Source organism: Embiotoca jacksoni, unplaced genomic scaffold, assembly GCF_022577435.1.
Source record: "Embiotoca jacksoni isolate LCO1_2020_lvr unplaced genomic scaffold, fEmbJac1.0.p SCAF_6, whole genome shotgun sequence".
Classification (NCBI taxonomy): domain Eukaryota; kingdom Metazoa; phylum Chordata; class Actinopteri; family Embiotocidae; genus Embiotoca; species Embiotoca jacksoni.
The window spans coordinates 21,388,268-21,406,340 of NW_027185414.1; the positions used below are offsets into that span (position 1 = coordinate 21,388,268).

The following is an 18,073-nucleotide window of genomic DNA, read 5'->3' on the forward strand; positions in this document are numbered from 1 at the left end:
CACAAATTAAAGCAAAGTAAAAGATAAAACAACGAGGCAGTAAGTAATGCTCTAATCAGATAGTCTTGATTAGTTAAAAGTTTGTTACAAGTACTCATTAGAAGTTGTACCTTTTGTTTATTTTGTAGGGAGTACTTTTACACCAGGGACTTTAAAAAATATGCAACACAACTTCAAGGTACTTTAAAAGGTGTTACCCAAAATTCTACCCATTTAAAAAAAAATGAAATAAAGAGACATCACACACAGACCAACTTGTTTCAATGCGTCAAACTTTTAATTTTTGCTAAAGACATGAGAGAAGAGTTCACTCTGCAAACTACAGTTGTGCTAAAAGCTTTCTTTTCATTAACACGTTCAGTTTTCTCTGCTCAAAGCCTTGAGGCCTGAGAGACGACACGCTTCCTGTTGACTTGTCGCTTCGTTCCTTCGGTTGCTTTACGGCGATAGAAAAAAAAAACTACAAAGCTGTAAAATGATATGAAAGAGCGTCGGGTTATAGATGAGATGGAGGAGATCGTAAACACCAACACGAATCCTCCGGCATGTCGGTTGTTTTACAGCTGCTTCGCGTCTCTGCGTCGGCCCACGAGTCAACCGTTTCTCTTGACGCAGACGGATGGTCGGTGGCTGTAGCACTGCACGTCATCCCAGCACTTCATGTCTGTAAGTAAAACAACACAAACCATATAAAAGCTTTAGTTTTTTACCTTTACGTCAGTCCCACTTTAAGCCCTATGGTTCGGTTTACCTCCAAAGTTGACTTGGATGCAGTGCTGCGAGCTCTGGAGGTTGTTGGGCTCTCCGGAACACCAGTTGGAGTAGTGGAAAGGCTGTCCATCACTCCACAACCACACGTTGTTCTAAAAGACAGGATTTAACAGTGAGTTTTATGAAATACCGGACAAGCTTAGTGTAACAATGACGCAAATACCTGCTGCGCATCCGAGCCTCCGATCCACGTGTTTTTGTACTCGTGGCTGCCGCTCATGATCAGCCTCTGAATCTCGTGGTACTCCATGATGTTGTGCACCGACGCCAGGTTTCCTCCCAGGGAATTGCAGTTTTTCTACCAGAGAGATAAACACAGGCGGCGTCAACAGCGGGACTCAGAATCGGCAGGATGCCAGCGTGCGTGACAAACAAACAAACCTATCGCTTACCTCGGCTTTGGCCCAAGTCATGGGTCTGGAAATGTAGCGGAAGCAGCGACCGTTGAACTTGGACCAACCGGCAGAACAAAAGGCCGACCGCTTGACCAGGTGACTCTTAGCTGAGGACAAACAGTTTTGTTGAGTCTCCAGTTAATATTTAGTCATATTTTATTTGAATTCTACCAATCGTAATATATAGTAAAGTAAAATCTGATGTGCGCATCGATAAGACTTTCTGGAGAACATTTTAGACATTTTTTGGTTTCCCAGAATATTTCTTCCTAAATTTCAGATGACGTTCTCTGAAATCTTTCTAAAAGTATTCTGTGTTTCCAAGAACATTGAATCATTTGTCGCCGGGCTACTTGTTAAACCAGGAATTCTAGAGCAATAAATACCACCAGCTGGATCTCAAAAGAAGATCCACGTGTCATAGTTTAATAAAAGCCACCGACCTGTTTGATCATCTTTGGGCGCTGCTGCTGGAAGAGCTGGAAAAATAGTTTCACACAACAGTTACTAACTTGGTTCGTCTTGTTTCTGTGTGCAGCTGAAACTTTAACAAACTCACCGGCAGCTGCAGTCAGAGCGATCCCGAGCACGAACAACGACAGCATCCCGGCGCTGGAGCTTCACGTTTGGCCACACCGACTCGCAAAACACATCAGATGTATCGTCTCACCACGCCGGACATATGTCACTTGTTTCGTGAGGTTTCAAGCAGCCGTTGACCTTAAACATCAACTTCCTGTATCACGGCGAGCGAGCCGTTTGGCCACGCCCATTCGTGACTCCACTAGAATACAACATTTTTCGCTGGGAGACATATGTGTATCCACTTTCATGAGTTTTTGAATATGATAAAGCCTCCCAAAAGGCAAATCACTTTACGTAAGGAGGAGAAGAATGACCAAGAACGAGAACATTTTTACGAAATACAATAGGGCTTTCGCACCGATGCTCGGTGCTCGGGCCCTAACTAAAATTGCAAGCAGTGGTGTACGGGCCCTCGCACTCCCGCGCGCTGCCTCCCCGAAGCCGTCTCCCCGACGTGCTGCACGAGGGGCCGCGTATCCCCGCTTAAAGGTGCTATTTTTGTCTCGTTTCTTGTCTCCAGCAGGGGGCGCTGGCGAGCCGTTTGGCCACGCCCACTCGCAAAACACATATCGGATGTATGTGACACGTTTCATGAGGTTTCAAGCATCCTTTGACCTTAAACATCAACTTCCTGCATCACGGCGAGACGTCCAACTTTGCCGCATCGTCACGGCGACGTCCATTGACAAAGTCCAACGAAAGTCTCAATATATCATCAACTACATGTTTAGGTTATTGTGACCCGACTTTAGGTTCATGGGATCAACCAGCTCCATGTAGAAGGTGAAAGTATGAAAAGTGTCATTTCCAGTGGCCAATAGGGGGCGCTATGACTGTGAGCAAATATTGCCCCACAGGGGTCTTCAGGGCTAAACATGTAGTTGATGATATATTGAGACATTCTTTGGACTTTGTCAATGGACGTCGCCGTGACGATGCGGCAAAGTTGGATGTCTCGCCGTGACGCAGGAAGTTGATGCTTGAAACCTCACGAAACGTGTCACATACATCCGATATGTGTTTTGAGAGTGGGCGTGGCCAAACGGCTCGCCAGCGCCCCCTGCTGGAGACAGGAAACGAGACAAAAATAGCACCTTTAAGCGGGGATACGAGGCCCCTCCCGCGCTGCGCATCGGCCCGTACACCACTGCTTGCAGTTTTAATTTGTATATTTGTATTTGTGCTTATTTCATCTCAATATTTAGCAGAAGAAGAAATGGGAAATGGGATTTATATGATCTCACTAACAATGTAATTACTGGTTTGTATATGTTGTTTTATGCAGATGAAAGCATTGAATTATTTATGTGACAACGTTGATGTAACGGATACATTTTTATATATTTAGAGGAAAATATTTTTAAAGGAACCTCAAAGTTTCGTTAAACTTTTCAAAGAAACCTAAAAAAAAAAAGGTCTCACTGCCTTAACACATTATAACAATGTATATTGTATAATTCCCCCTCCCACACGTTCTTCCTCTCTCCATATATATATTTACATAAATGGTGGCAAGTAATGTTTAAATCTAATGAGAGGAAAGGACTTTTATTATATTATATAACGAGCATTCAAATGTTCAAACGGTAAAAAAAACAATTAAAAAAAAAACAATATGCATAGTCTGCTCTGAAACCACCATTCATACCAAAAAGCAGTTATATCCAGTGCACTTAAATTTTTCTCATTTTGTCGTATCTCTTTATCAGTTTATTGCGTTACTTTATTTGTTGCGTTTAAATTGAACAATAAAGTTAAAAGAAAAAAGTGTTTTGGAGGAAGTCGCGTTACGTCACTTCTGGAGAGACGCAGGCGGCTAGCAGTTAGCAGCTGGCTAAACATGGGTGATGGCGTCTGCGGCGATGGATGCGACGTAAATAAATAACAACACCTGCTCTACGCACAGTGCATGTTTATGAGTGGTTAACGGGTTGTTGTTTTTTGACGAAGAAGTCGAGTAAAAAAAAAAAAAAAAAAAAAAAAAATTTGAAGTGGGTTGTTATGGCGACCGGGAGCAGCAGCGGCGGTTCGCTGGCGTCAAACCATGGCGGTCAGGAGGCAGCATCCAACTCGGCTCAGTGCGGATCCGCCGCCGCCGCAGCAGCAGCAGCAGCGCTCTCCAACGTGCCAGCCTCCGGTACTGCCGCGTCCGCCTCCCCGCCTGTCCTCGGCCTTCACCGGGAGCCCATGTACAACTGGCAGGCGACGAAAAGCTCCCTGAAAGAGCGTTTCGCCTTCCTCTTCAACAACGAGCTGCTCAGCGACGTCAGGTTCATCGTGGGGAAAGGCAGACAGGCCCAGCGGATACCGGCCCACAAATTCGTCCTGGCCGCCGGCAGTGCCGTTTTTGATGCCATGTTCAACGGAGGGATGGCCACGACGTCGACGGAGATAGAGCTGCCTGACGTAGAGCCGGCAGCCTTCCTCGCCCTGCTCAGGTAGGACAGGTGATCCTCTTACTGCGGCCAAATTTAAACCCACCGAGGTAACAAGAGTAATAAAGCTTCCAAGACTTGGGATTGTCGGTCAGGCAAAGTAATTAAAAATGTATAGACCCAGTCATTCGCTGAATAATTAAATAATTGTCAGACTTATTGATATTGAAAATAGCTTTAGCCCTAGTGCATTTATTAATAAGTAGAATCTGCTCTTTACACCTTGATATCTTCTACATATTCAAACCCCAGAAGATACGATTGTAGATGCCTTACCATGAAATTAGAGCTGCAATAATTATTCAATCAATCATGTAGTTGATTGATAGGAAAATAATTACTAACTATATTGCTAATTGGTTGTTTTGAGTCATTTATAATGTAAAAAAAAAGTGCTAAAATTCTCTGATTTCAGCATTTTAAAAGTACATATTTTCTGTTTCTTTAAATCCTCCATGAAAATAGTGGTTGTGAGTTAGTTCAATACAAAACAAGACGGTAGGCTGTACATTGGTCTTTGGGAAACACTGGTCAATATTTGTAACCATTTTCTTACATTTTAAAGAGCGAATAGTTTAATCTAGAAAATTATCGCCAGATTAATCTATGATGAAAATTATCGATGGGTAAAGCCCTATGCAAAATATTTAAAAAAAAATAGGGTTGTGTCTGATAAAAGAATAAATAAGGAAGACTATAAATCTGACCGTTTTTAAGACTGCGGGCAGATTTTAGATGGTACCAAACAAGGACTGAGGTTTAACAGCACCTTAAAACTGCCGATTCATTTCATGTTTTATGGTTTGTGTTACTAAAAAGTGATAGATCAACTTTTCAGAATTCCTACTGTCTAACAACATGAATATCTGATCGCACACGTTGTTGTTTTTCCTCTGTACAGGTTCCTTTATTCTGACGAGGTCCACATCGGTCCAGAAACTGTGATGACAACTCTGTATACAGCGAAGAAGTACGCTGTCCCTGCTCTGGAGGGTCACTGTGTGGAGTTCCTCACCAAGCACCTCAGAGCCGACAACGCATTCATGCTTCTCACTCAGGTTATTGGCGACCACCTTGATTTCACAGCACATCCTCAACACTAAAACTGACTGGCGTGATATGGTCTAAATTGCAATTTTTCATTTACCAGCTAAAATATCACTTCATGTCACTGACAAAACTTACTTAAGTCGAGATCTTTAACTTGTTTGGTCTCCATTTGCTGAGGTTTTGAGTCCCTGTTTCTGAGATTCTTGAACTTCATTTCGTTGCTCAAATCCTTGAAAAATCACATAGACAACAACATGTCTGTTCAGAATTAGTGTATTAATCACAGATACATTTTAACCGGGTCTACTGTCCGCCAAAGAAAAGGTCCTCATGAAAACACACATTTATTTAACGCAGGGCAGGAATAGAGGGTTTCAATAACAGCTTGGCCTGATTTTGAATCACGTTTTGTAGCGCAATATGTGAAAATGTGCAATAACAAATCAACATTGCTCTCTCCATCTGCTGGATACTGTCTGACAGCCGCCTCTACTGGGGGATGAAACCATTTTTCTCTCTTTGTGTCCACACCAGACCATCTTCCAGCCGTCGATGGTTGGATTTTTATGACATTGGCTGTTCTATTTTTGGTTTATGCTGCTGTTTGTTTGAGTTCAGCATTTTTCTCTGCTGCTGGCTGCTCTGCCTTCAAGCTGCTCTCTGATCAGAAAAACACTCCTTTCTTGTGTCCATCACTGCAACACAAAGAACTGACGTCCGTAATTTGCTTGAGACGATCCATATTCCCAACAGTGTTGTCTTATGCATTAGTGTCATTGCTCACCTAATTATAAATTATATTTTCTGAGGTTTCAAATCATTTTGGTGAGACTTTAATGTAGGAATGAAAAACCTGCTCGCAGTATTTGCACGAAACACTTTATTTCACGCAGCACGTTTTGGTTTAATCACGCACAATGCTGAGCAGATAAAATGCAGCAGTCCTCCTTCAGTGCATGTAAGATAAATGACCAGAATCGAGTAGTACAAACTTATATTGCTTATTTTGTGCTTTATTGCAGGCTAGGTTATTTGATGAGCCTCAACTTGCCAGCCTCTGTTTAGACACCATAGACAAAAGCACTGGGGATGCAATAAACGCAGAGGGCTTTACAGACATTGACCTCGGTATGTGAGCTCTCTTGACCAGAAATCTCCTTTTCTACAGTTTGTCTTTTTATGTGAAATGATGAATGTTTTGTTTATTTGTACGTGTAGACACCTTATGTGCAGTGCTAGAAAGAGACACACTCAGCATCAGGGAGAACCGTCTGTTTGGAGCAGTGGTACGCTGGGCGGAAGCCGAGTGTTACAGACAACAGCTTCCCCCGACCTCAGAGAACAAACAGAAGGTTCTGGGGAAAGCTCTCCCGCTCATCCGCTTCCCGCTCATGACCGTTGAGGAGTTTGCTGCCGGTAAGTATTACAAAAATATAACTTGTTAATCATGCAGCAATGGTAGATTTTTTTTTTCCAACACTGCTCTGACCAGTTCAGCCATTAACAAACATATTCATCATGTTCCTGTGTCCATACAAGTCAAACCACGGAAACCAGTTTGATATTCTTTCTTGTGCAACAGGGCCTGCCCAGTCTGGAATATTGTTCGATCGGGAGGTGGTAAATCTGTTTTTACACTTTACAGTAAACCCCAAACCACGGGTCGACTACATTGACAGGCCTCGCTGCTGCCTCAGGGGGGAGGAGTGCAGCATTAATAGATTCCAGCAGGTAGAGAGTCGATGGGGGTACAGTGGTACCAGCGACAGAATCAGGTGAGACAATGAGATGGTGGTCAGCTGTTAATCAGAGCAAACTGGATTACACTGCATTTGCCTTATTTTCTTTCTCTCTCTGTTTTTTTTCCTCTCTCTGTAGATTCAATGTTAACAAAAGAATATCCATAGTGGGTTTTGGCTTGTATGGTTCAATACATGGACCCACTGACTATCAGGTCAACATACAGGTAATGTCTGCCATTAATGTTAAAAGAAAAATTCTGACATTGCAAAAATCACCAGCGGGTTTGTGATGAAGAGATGTCATTTATACTTTTTTGTTGGTCTGGTATTCATATTAGTACTGACCAGTCCAGAAATAAGGAATATAGAATAGTTTTTTCCTTTAAAGGTGCAATATGTAAGATTTAAGTCTCGTAATACCACTTTGTACCTTAAGAGGCAGTAGTGAGTCACTGTAGCTTCCAGTCTGTCCTCAGTCCAGCTCCTAGAGTTTAAGCAGTTTGGTGGTTTTGTTTGCGTAGTCTTGCCCTGCTGTTAGTTAGTTGACTTCCTCTATAACTGATGAGTGTAACGTTAGATTGTATCGAGCCTGTATCGGATTAACTAAAAGAATTGCAATCGGTTAAATCTACGTTTTACATTACAGCTTGCTTATCTCCATTTTTAGCATGAACAATATATCGATGGCATTTGAAATGTTTTTGGGTTTGGTTTGTGTTGTCATTATCTGCTACAAATATCTGTTTTGAATTATCCAAACAAGGTCAGGCATTTGGTTTTTCCTGTATAAAATGACTTCAGTTTAGTAGATCGCTAGATGAAGATCTACTTCACATACAGCTATTCTAACAGCAACAAACAGCTAACCTAACATATTAGCACTGTCAGTAATCGCTATCGCTGGTTGGTGTCCTGACTTCAATTGACTGCTATGATTTCACATTCACATTTATACTTGAGTTTATCCGTCTAAGAATGTTCCATGTTGCAACTTCTCTTTAAAGTGTAATCTTGTGCAAAGACAAGTAGCACATCTCGTGCTGGATGTATGGATTTGTGCTACAATTTGAGCCACTAAAACTGGTACAGTTTAGTCAATACTAAAAATGGATACAGTGGAATATGTAATGGGTAATTAACGATTTCCGGAACAATCAACACTCCGTTATCATCAGAACAGATGAAGCTCTGAAACTGCCATCCGTGTTTAAAATTGGTGTAATTATGGGGTTTTCGTTTTGCTCCTTTGTTCACCTGGTGCAAAAACTTTATTCATTTCTGTAGATTTTAGAGAGCGACAAACGCATTACACTGGGGCAGAACGACACAGGTTTCAGCTGCGACGGCACAGCGAGCACATTCCGAGTCATGTTCAAAGAGCCTGTGGAAATCCTACCCAATGTCAGCTACACTGCATGTGCCACCTTAAAGGTCAGTCTGAACTCGCTGCATTTGGAAAATGTTTTAAATTGAATGACTGAATATAGAATTTGGATTAACAGACAGCGTGTTCATTATTTCACCACTCAGGGCCCGGACTCACATTACGGCACGAAAGGGTTGAAGAAAGTGACACAGGAATCAGCAACGGGGACCAAGACGACCTTTTTCTTTTTGAGCTCACCTGGTAATAACAATGGTACATCAGTGGAGGACGGGCAGATACCAGAGATCATCTACTACACCTAGACTTTAACACGGTGTCATACAGGTACACTAAACCAGGGAGACCTCAGACCGCTGGGAAGACTGGACTGATAGAGATGTACGTAGTGCCTCATGACCCCTTGGAATACCGAATGTGTGTTTTAGAGTGAGTGTGTTTGTGTGTGTATGCTGTATGTGAGTATCTGTCTACACAATACTGGTGTACAGACATGATCAGGAATGTGCAAAACAGCCTGAGTAGTGAGAAGACCACAGTTCTGTTGTTTAAACAAAAAACAAAAAAAAGCTTTTCGGGCATAAACTGTATCATCAGCTGTAAACGATTTAACTACGGATGTCCTGTCTATGTGTTATTATCTGTACGCTGCCCAAGTGAAACTACAGAGACAGCTACCATCTGTCGGTCGATGCCAATTCATTTCTTTGTCAGTTTTTGCTGATTTATCATAACTATAAAATTTCCATATTTTTTACAGTGCAGTTTTCATTTATTCAGCCGGTGTCTTTAAGTACTTTATTTTTGCATTGTATTAAGGATCAATGTGTGTTGTGTAACTTTGCCAGTGGTACATGCTGTAATTTATGACTTCATGTTTGCATAGCACTACATTAAAATGTAAACAAACAAACAAAAAGTTCCAAGATTTTTATGAAGAAATAAATGGGAAACAAAGTAGCTTTTTTAGCTTCTTTGGCAATAAAATACGGTAAGACCAAAGTAAGATTGTTTCGTTTGATAAACTCCAGATGAAGTTGGTCCTGGGTTAAATGATTTATGTTCACTCCTCTTTCTGCCACTAGATGACGCCAGATATTCCATAGATCCAGATATCACACTATTAAACAGATCAAGTGCAGAGTAGGAGGGGGTTGTGAGATGATGTCCCTTTACTGGAATATTATTGTAAAACACATATGGAGTCACTGATGTGTAAAAAATATTTATGATTACTGTACATCTGCTTGAGGTAGCGGATGTTATTGGAAGGTGTCAGTTGAAGATCAAGAGTTAAAGATGCCAAAAGTCCAGCAAAGTATTGTGCCCCTCAAGAAAGACAAACTTTCTGTAAGAAAAAGTGAAAAATAATCAGCACCGTCATTTTAGGCTCAATTGTGTCCTCCCCAATCCCAACTCAAATCTCAGTCTTGCCAGATTATTTCTCGTTGGATTTTCTCAGTTCTTATTCTGCCAGTGAAAAGAAACCTGCTGTATCTTAAAAGCAGCGTCTGCAGCCCAAAGATGAGGTCACCCTTAAATTGCATAATGTGCACATTCATCTGAGACAGGCGGTGGAAACGAGGCCACTTTAGACGGCTGTGAGTGGGCTTTGACGAGGAGAGTGATCCACGAAGGCTGTCAGGTGAGTCACCGGGACCTGAGAGCTTCTCCCGAATGACTGCCCACTTAGACAGCCCTTATAAAAGAAAAAAAACAAACAAGAAAATCACTTTGAGGCAGGGTTTTTTTTCCACCCACCACACAAAATGCTCAAAAACCAAGAGGACAGATAGTCTTATTTGTCTACCTGCGTAGTATAAAAGTATTTCAAGGTTTTCATATGAACCAATGGAAAAACCAATGAAAAACTAGCTCAATGAAAACTTGTAAGGTATTCAGAGGATAATAGAAGACAATTCCACTGAAAAATAGGCAAATATGGAGCATATGGGGAATAACTCAATCATGTGGATGGATTCTTACAGATTACAGATCCATAACAGGGATTTGTGTTTCTGTCTGTCCGTATGTGTGTGGGCAGATATACGGCAGTAGAATGGGACGTCTTTCGCTGCGTGAGGCATGTATTTGAACACAGAGCAGAAGACAATATTCATGTCTCTGATGTTTTTGACAGCATATGACTGTACAGGACTGGAGTGTTCATGTCATACTGAAACAGACCTAAATTATCATAAGCAAAACAGAGAAATGTTTTTAATCCTCAGTTTGCTTCTGAACAACCTGGTTTCTTCATGGAGATGAACTCTTCAGGTAAACTGGGTACTAAATGAATGCTTAGATCAAAAAGGCTCTACTATTGATATTTGTATGTTTTGTCTTGACTGGTGTTGTGGGTGATTGTGATGGTGTATAGGCAGTAATGCTTCCAGGGGCTCTAAATATGGTGGCCTCTAAGAGTGAAAAGTCGACCATCCAGGGAAAAATGATCCAAAAACGCAGTTGCCCTAATTGCACATTTTGCTTTCAAGGCAAAATGATCTTTTATACACATAGTAAAATGACAGACTATTGGGAAATTGTTTGAGATCCTCTTTCTACAGTTTACGTCTCAAGTTATTAAATGACAGCAAAATTTGAGACTATCAACATCTCAAAAGCAGCTGTGCTTAGCCGGTCTATTGGCAGCTAAAACTAGAAATATCGCCTCCAGGATGTTTGCCTCTGTCAATCAGTCAAATTGCATTTACATCCATGTCTGTCCATTCTCATATAGTGAAGACTTTGAAGAACATATGTGTTCACATGCTTGGCCATTAAAGCTGATTGACAGCAGACAATGCCTCAGAGGTTAGAGGTTGCAGCGACCTTGACCTCTGACCTTTGAAACCCCAAATCGACTCAGTTCCTCCTAAAGTCTGAGGGAATGTTTGTGCCAGGTTTGAAGAAATTTGCTCAAACTGTTTTTGAGATCCGACGAACAGACGGATGCACGTACGTGAGGACAACTCAGGAATTCATTACAGGAATTTTTTTTACTTTGTATTTCAACTGTTCCTCTTTGTTGTACTGTTGTATTTTCATGCTTGCAATTAAAATGCCTTATTTATGCACTACCATGTGTCTGCAGTTGTTTAATTGTCTTCTTGCTGTGAACAATTTCAGGAGTGGACATTATGCAGTGGCGAGGATGCGTAGGTTATGCAGTAATGGACCACAAGGAGATATGTCATCAATCAAATCAAACAAAAATTCTCACCCAAAAAAATGCTACACCAGATGGAAAAAGTGATCAACATTGTGTATTTAATTCCACACATACAATTTCTTTGTCAAAACTCTGAGCTTACATTACCCAATGTGCAACTTGACAGCCAACCCTCAACAAATCGGCTGTCAGGCTTGTTACGCCACAGCACTTATTTCAAACTTGAAGAAAATTTATATCACTTGAGGCAATTAATCAGCCTCATGCAGCTGCCTCCAGAAACTCAAAAGGCTTTTTAGAAACTTTTTTCACATCACTCTCTAAACAGACTTTGATGTGTAAAATTTGTGGAGTTCCCCTTTAAGTTATTGCACTAAAAGCTCAAACCTATCTTGAATATTCATTTGCACCATATGAGACTATTTGTAGATTCCTTTTAGAAGTTGTTCCTCAAAATATTAGGTTAGTCATCCTGAAATTGAGGTTCAATGTGTGTTCAATTCATCTTAACACTTGCATTTATTTAAAGATTCTGTAATTAGTATGACACACCAGCAGTGGCTTTAATCCATGTAAAAACATTTCATACAGAATATTCTGGTGTGAGATCCACCTCTGGGTGTGTGTCCAGATCACTTCACATTAACCTACCGGGATGAGGGACTCTATGTGTGCGTGTGCGTGTGTGCGTGCGTGTGTGTGGTGTGTGTGTGTGTGTGTGTGTGTGTGTGTGTGTGTGTGTGTGTGTGTCCCTACTTGTCCAGCTGGTGGAAGTTATGTAATCTGTATTCCAATGATGTAAAGACAGTTGGGTAATTAATTGCCACGTACATATATTGGACTGTGTGGTGAACATCACCACCCCTCTCGAGCCTCTGAATCACTGGGGTTAAGCTTTGTTAATGAAAACTGAAACCGCTGATCTGTGACCTCTCTCACTTTGTATTTCAGAAGAAGAAACAGAAGAGGAGGGTCACTATGGTTGTCTTGTCTCATGTTTTTTTTTTTTTTTTTTTTTTTTTTTTTAAGAATACATGAGAATGTGACTAGAGTGACAGCAGAGATGGCAGAATGATGAAAAGTCCATGCTCACCTGGTGTGTGATAGATTCACTTCATATTGCCTGGTAAAATAATCTATTGTTCTTGTGTCTACATTCACAGGATTTGGGAGTTTTTTTAGTTTAGTTTTTTTTAGTTTTGCAGTTATTGATGTTGGAAACAAAAATATTCATGGTATCTAAGTAATGATAACCATATCAAAATAATGAGATAATAAGTCAAAATTTCTTGAAGTCTGACTTTGTAAATTATATGTTTGTCTTCATAAATCCAAATTTTGGCTTAACATGGACGTTTTTATTTAAAGGGTCATTTTAGGGATGACGTCTTGAAAAAGGACAATTACAGGTATTACAAATAAGATTAGCATTGGCTCTATTCTATTGAAGTTGAGCCAGTATGAACAAGACAAGGACCCTGAAACTGAAGGAGCGAAATGGAATTTGTCCATCATTCATTTTGTTATTTGTGGTAAAAAATAACCTGCCAGGAAGGATCAAATTAACAAACATTTGTTGAGGTCATCTTATTGGCAAAATGTGTTATATTCAAAGAAAATCTGAACCTGTGCCTCTTTGACTTGGACTCTCTTCATATTAAAAAAAAAATTGTATAATGATGTCAGCTTGCTCCTGGGGCAAAGCGATGGACTGAACTACAGATATAATGTTTTAAAAGATGCTCCAGGTGATTGGAGCTTAATAGTCAAAGTTCTTTGTTTTAAAGATCGACCAGGATGTTTTGATGAAGTGAAAGACAGTATTTCTGGCAATATTCCCAGTGGTAGAAGTTTTGCACTTAAGTACATTTTTCAGGCATCTATCATTTTCACAAATGTTTACATTTCCTGATAGGACCAAAATATTGTTGTTTTTACTTCCCTACAACTATTTACCAGCTTAAGTTCCTTCATTGCTTTAACTGCACATCATATTTTCATCTTATAAAATACAACAAATTGTCAGAATCTTTTTGTCTCGTGATTGCTTGCAAAAATCTGTGTGTTGATTGGATCTCTTGTTATGCTTCAGCAACTATAGCAGTTCGACTAATGAGACATTTTTCAGCTAAACTCCTCACACATGATTTCATTTAAATAACTGCTCAAAGTCAAATGAGGTAGAGGACAATAATGTAATATTTCACAAAAAGGGTGGCATGTATTTGCTCCTTCTTGCAAGAATAAATGTCCGATGTGTTTGATTTTGAACCAAGCCTCTTGAGTAATTTTTCTAACAACAACAATACATCAGTGATAGAGGACAATATATACAATACAATATATATATATATATATATATGTTTCTGATATCATATATATTTTTCAGTTTTCCTACCCTGTTAATTATCATGACCGCTCTGAATTTCCTGGTGAGCTTTTGACGAGGGCTCGACGCTGAGACCACTGAACTCCATATCAAGTAGTTAAAATTAGCTACACTTTGACAACACTCACAATGTGATGAATCAGATTTAATGATATCATATACAACTGATGGAAAGAAAAGATCTGTCTCTTCCTCTTGTTTGCATTGTGGCTCCAGAAAGTCTCTTGTCAAGCAGGCTCCGAAAAGTCTCTTCTGTTTTCTCTCTTATTTGCAAGTGATTCCATTTTGTTTTACTTTCCGCATCTAATTGACTGTGTTCTTATCTTGTGACCTACCACCAACTCAGTATTACCATACGAAAGCAGATACAAAGGGAATGGGGGGTGACTGTCAATTGTTTGTCACACTGTATAAAAGCTGCCCTACGGAGGAGTGACGTGGGCTTTTTGCTGGACACCTCTCTTTGAGGGTGGCATGTATTTGCTCCTTCTTGCAAGAATAAATGTCCGATGTGTTTGATTTTGAACCAAGCCTCTTGAGTAATTTTTCTAACAACAACAATACATCAGTGATAGAGGACAAATTTCTGCAGAACATGTAAACTACTTTTAAAATTGGATACTCATTTTGCTGATAACTACTTTAACTTTATTTAATTTTTAACGTAGGACTTTGAATTGTGTATTTTTACATTTTGCTACCTAAAGACATGAATACTTCTTCTACCACTGAGAATATCTAGAGCCTGCCTGGATGTCCCAGTGGAGATACCACCAGATATAATCAGACTAACAAGCTCTCCTCAGCAGCAGAGTCCACTGTCTTTACATGGATGACCTGAGCAGCTGCATGATTAAGAGCTTGCAGTTGGATGAGCAGAGGACAAGATTTAATCAAACCTGATCTGCAGTAGCAATAATAAGGACCATATCTTAATTCCCAATTAAATGCATGTGCTTGGTTATTATATCTGCACGTGTGTGTTCGTGTGACAAGGTACAATTGTGAGCAGATTTGAATGCGTCTAACGAAGCTGGGGGCATTTATCTCAACAAAAAGAGCAGAGGAAGAATACGCCGCCATTCACGCACGTCACACGCTACATGAACACTCTGCACTGTCTGCTGGGGGCTGGCTGGCCCAGGCCAACCTTAGCCCCTGTACTCTCCAACACCACATGTAGGTCGCTGAGTGCTGCAGGGGCTGGGGGAGGCGCTGTCTGTGTGTTTGTGTGTGTTAGTGGGGAGGCTTTAGTTTATTGTGCGCACATGTGTATGTGTATATGCACTTAGGAAGGGAGAGGGCAGAGTGATGATTGTAGTGGATGAGTTTATCATCAAGGACATGGCCCCCAGCACACTTTCTCCATTGCTGTCACATTGCATCGTCACAAACAGGCCACATGAAGCCTGACAGCACGGCAGACCAGACTGAGGGTATATTCTCATAGGTGCCTCGCTGTGCAGCTATCTATTGTTTTCCTTCTCTTAAACTCTCTGAGCCTCAAAATGTATTTCTAGTTCATTAATTAAAATCTAATAGGCGATGGACTTGATTAAAGGGGGCGCTGAAAAGGTCTGTGAGCTCCTCTCTAGCAAGTAAATTAATGAATCCTTAACTGAAACAATGTTGGGGCTGAGGATTTTATTTTAATGTAGCAAAAATTAAAGAATCCAAAGGCTTTATACTTCGTCAATAAGATGAGAGCAATGAATCAGTAAGAGACAGTGAATAATCTGTGGCACCCAAAGGACAAGATTAACACATTGACCTCAGGATCAGTCTTTGCAGCTGTGTGAACTTTACACATGGTCTAGTGTCTGCAGATTTCAGAGGCATGTTAATGCGTCTCAATCTAAAACAGCTGTTTTTATGTGAAATGTCACTTTTAGCACTGCACCAATTTCCTATACACACAAATTTGAAAAAGCAGGTTTGGAGCGTTCATACTGTGCTCACAGAGAACGTTTACAGCACCACTGCCTGTTGTTTTAACATTTCCTGGACAGTGATATTTCAATGTGGTTGTCTTTTATTCTATTTACTGTGATTGTAAAGTGCACTGAGACCATGTTCCATCAGGTTTTGACACCATAGACAAAATTCATTGAAATATGATTTTAGCTGACCCTCATAGGAATAGCATGACAAGTCACAAAATGCACAAATACAGGGAAATACTGCATCCACTCAAGAAATATATCCCATAAATAAAGTATGCATTGTTTCTATACATTTGGTTTTAGTGTGGATTCAATGCTGGCATGCTCATATTGTTACCTTTTCATGGCAACGGCAACTGTTTCTCCTTTTTTAGTCTATAACTCTCAACAAGAAAGCAAATGATCATATTTCCAAAAATGCTCAACAGTTTTGTTAACTGTTAATTTAAAAGTCATGTTTACAACATACACACTCTGTTCCCATGCCACCAAGTGTTACATTTTTATATTTTCTTTGCAAATAAATCCCTGTTTTACTTTCACTGCTGTCTATCCAGCATACCCCCCCGGCCCTGTGAGGATGCAGCAATCTGGGGTGAAAATTCTCCAATCCAACCTGATTACAGTGGCGATGGCAGCGTTCTCCGCTGTGAGCCAGTTTCAGCACATCCCCCACACACTTCTGCCCTAACCTCCTTCCTCCCTCCCTCATCATCATAGCTGATTGCACTGCTGAAGTCCAAATGAACTGTTAACCCCGTCTTCAACACGGCCATAAATAGAAACCACAGCATCCATGCCGTGGTGAAACAATGCAGAGGGTTTATGCATGTGCTCTGCATCAGCGTGGCCAAAATGACTATTTGTCACTTAAATGAGATCTGCTGTGAACGGAGCGAGAAGCGCGAGCGCTGACTTCTTTAGGCAACGAGCTACATATGCCTTAGCCATTGATACATGTATCAATAATGCATTAATGATGCACGTAAATATTTTAGTTGCTTTTCACAACGTGAACCATTGATATCGGGCCTCTTCTGTGTGATTTAGTGTGAATGCTGCTCTCCCTCCTCATACGGTACAGTTGATGAGGCCATCTGGTTCAATGTGTCATCCACTACACTGACACTACCGGCTGAATCTGATGAAATGAGGCTTCAGTAAATTCTTCAGTACTGAGCCTGCAGGGACAAACAATCATAATTACATCTTCAGGGAGAGAATTTGCTGATCCACACTTAATATATTTAGATGAGAGTTTAAGATTTGGAGATGGTTCAGTTAGGTCATTAGAACTTTTATCAAATCAGATTCAATGCTTGTCACAGCTTATCTAAATGTGCTTCATAAATAAATTGTTGTACCAGTAGTATAAGAGGGTACCCGTGGGCCTGATGGTCAGGTTATTTTCTCCGATGGGTGCCACTTGATGTTGGAAAAATCACCTCCAAGACATGGAAACCTGTTTTAACACGCTTCATTAAAATTTGATTGGAAACCTATTAAAAACCATGACTAAAGAAATGAAAGTCACAATGGCACCTGTGCAAGTTCATGAGCTTCGCAGTTAGTTACAGCTCACTAAATGTTAAATGAAACTTTTACAAAATAAAAGACTAGGGGGGGGGGATACAAAAATTACGAGGCAGTTATAAATCTGAAACTGTAATAAATTGCCTTACAGACATTTTAATTTCAGACCTCTATTCTAAAGTAGTATGTCCAACTCTTCTTGTTGGCTCATGATCTACAGCATAACCACTGCTGGCACAACTGCTGCAGGGCACTCGGGCCCATACAGGGTTTCGACATGGGCCCTTTCACACACTGCCCATTTCTTGAAATTACCTTTTCCTTATCAGCATCAAAAATGACACCCAGCCTCTCAACAAGACAGTTTAACATAAAAAAAAAAAAATTGTGATAGGTATATATACCACCTTTGTGTATGTTTTATTTATTTTCTATTTTATGTATCTTTATTGAAATTTTCAAAAACCACGTTTTATGAGAAAATGAATATTATTTATACCCATCACTTGTACCTAATCAATTTGGATGCTTTGTTCTCAAAAGTTCCTAATGAGGAAAGCAGGCTGGGAAATGCTAATTCATTTGTGAAAGGACTTTACTCCTTGTAATTTGTGATAAGTCATGTGTGGGGTGTTTTGGGGTGAGGGGATGGTGCCAAGAAAAATATTTGCAGG

At 40.4% G+C, this 18,073-nt stretch overlaps 2 protein-coding genes across 3 annotated transcripts; one reads left to right on the forward strand and one right to left on the reverse strand.

Annotated features, from left to right (window-relative positions):
* Positions 1-271: 271 nt before the first annotated feature.
* On the reverse strand, positions 272-2,185 carry LOC138213092 (ladderlectin-like). Its single transcript, XM_069173952.1, has 6 exons — positions 1,726-2,185; positions 1,610-1,645; positions 1,164-1,273; positions 935-1,069; positions 752-863; positions 272-664 (listed from the first exon to the last, which is right to left on the reverse strand). The coding sequence occupies exons 1-6, from the start codon at positions 1,769-1,771 to the stop codon at positions 594-596; spliced, it is 510 nt and encodes a 169-aa protein (XP_069030053.1). The 5' UTR covers positions 1,772-2,185; the 3' UTR covers positions 272-593.
* Positions 2,186-3,545: 1,360 nt separating this feature from the next.
* Positions 3,546-9,451, forward strand: LOC138213138 (BTB/POZ domain-containing protein 1-like). 2 transcript variants are annotated; one of them, XM_069174030.1, is made up of 8 exons: positions 3,546-4,189; positions 5,088-5,244; positions 6,259-6,364; positions 6,455-6,652; positions 6,819-7,011; positions 7,115-7,202; positions 8,263-8,409; positions 8,509-9,451. In XM_069174030.1, the coding sequence occupies exons 1-8, from the start codon at positions 3,753-3,755 to the stop codon at positions 8,665-8,667; spliced, it is 1,485 nt and encodes a 494-aa protein (XP_069030131.1). In that variant the 5' UTR covers positions 3,546-3,752; the 3' UTR covers positions 8,668-9,451. The 2 variants fall into 2 exon arrangements, with proteins under 2 accessions (XP_069030131.1, XP_069030132.1); XM_069174031.1 differs by having other exon boundaries at positions 6,882-7,011; positions 8,509-9,449.
* The last annotated feature ends 8,622 nt before the right edge of the window (positions 9,452-18,073 follow it).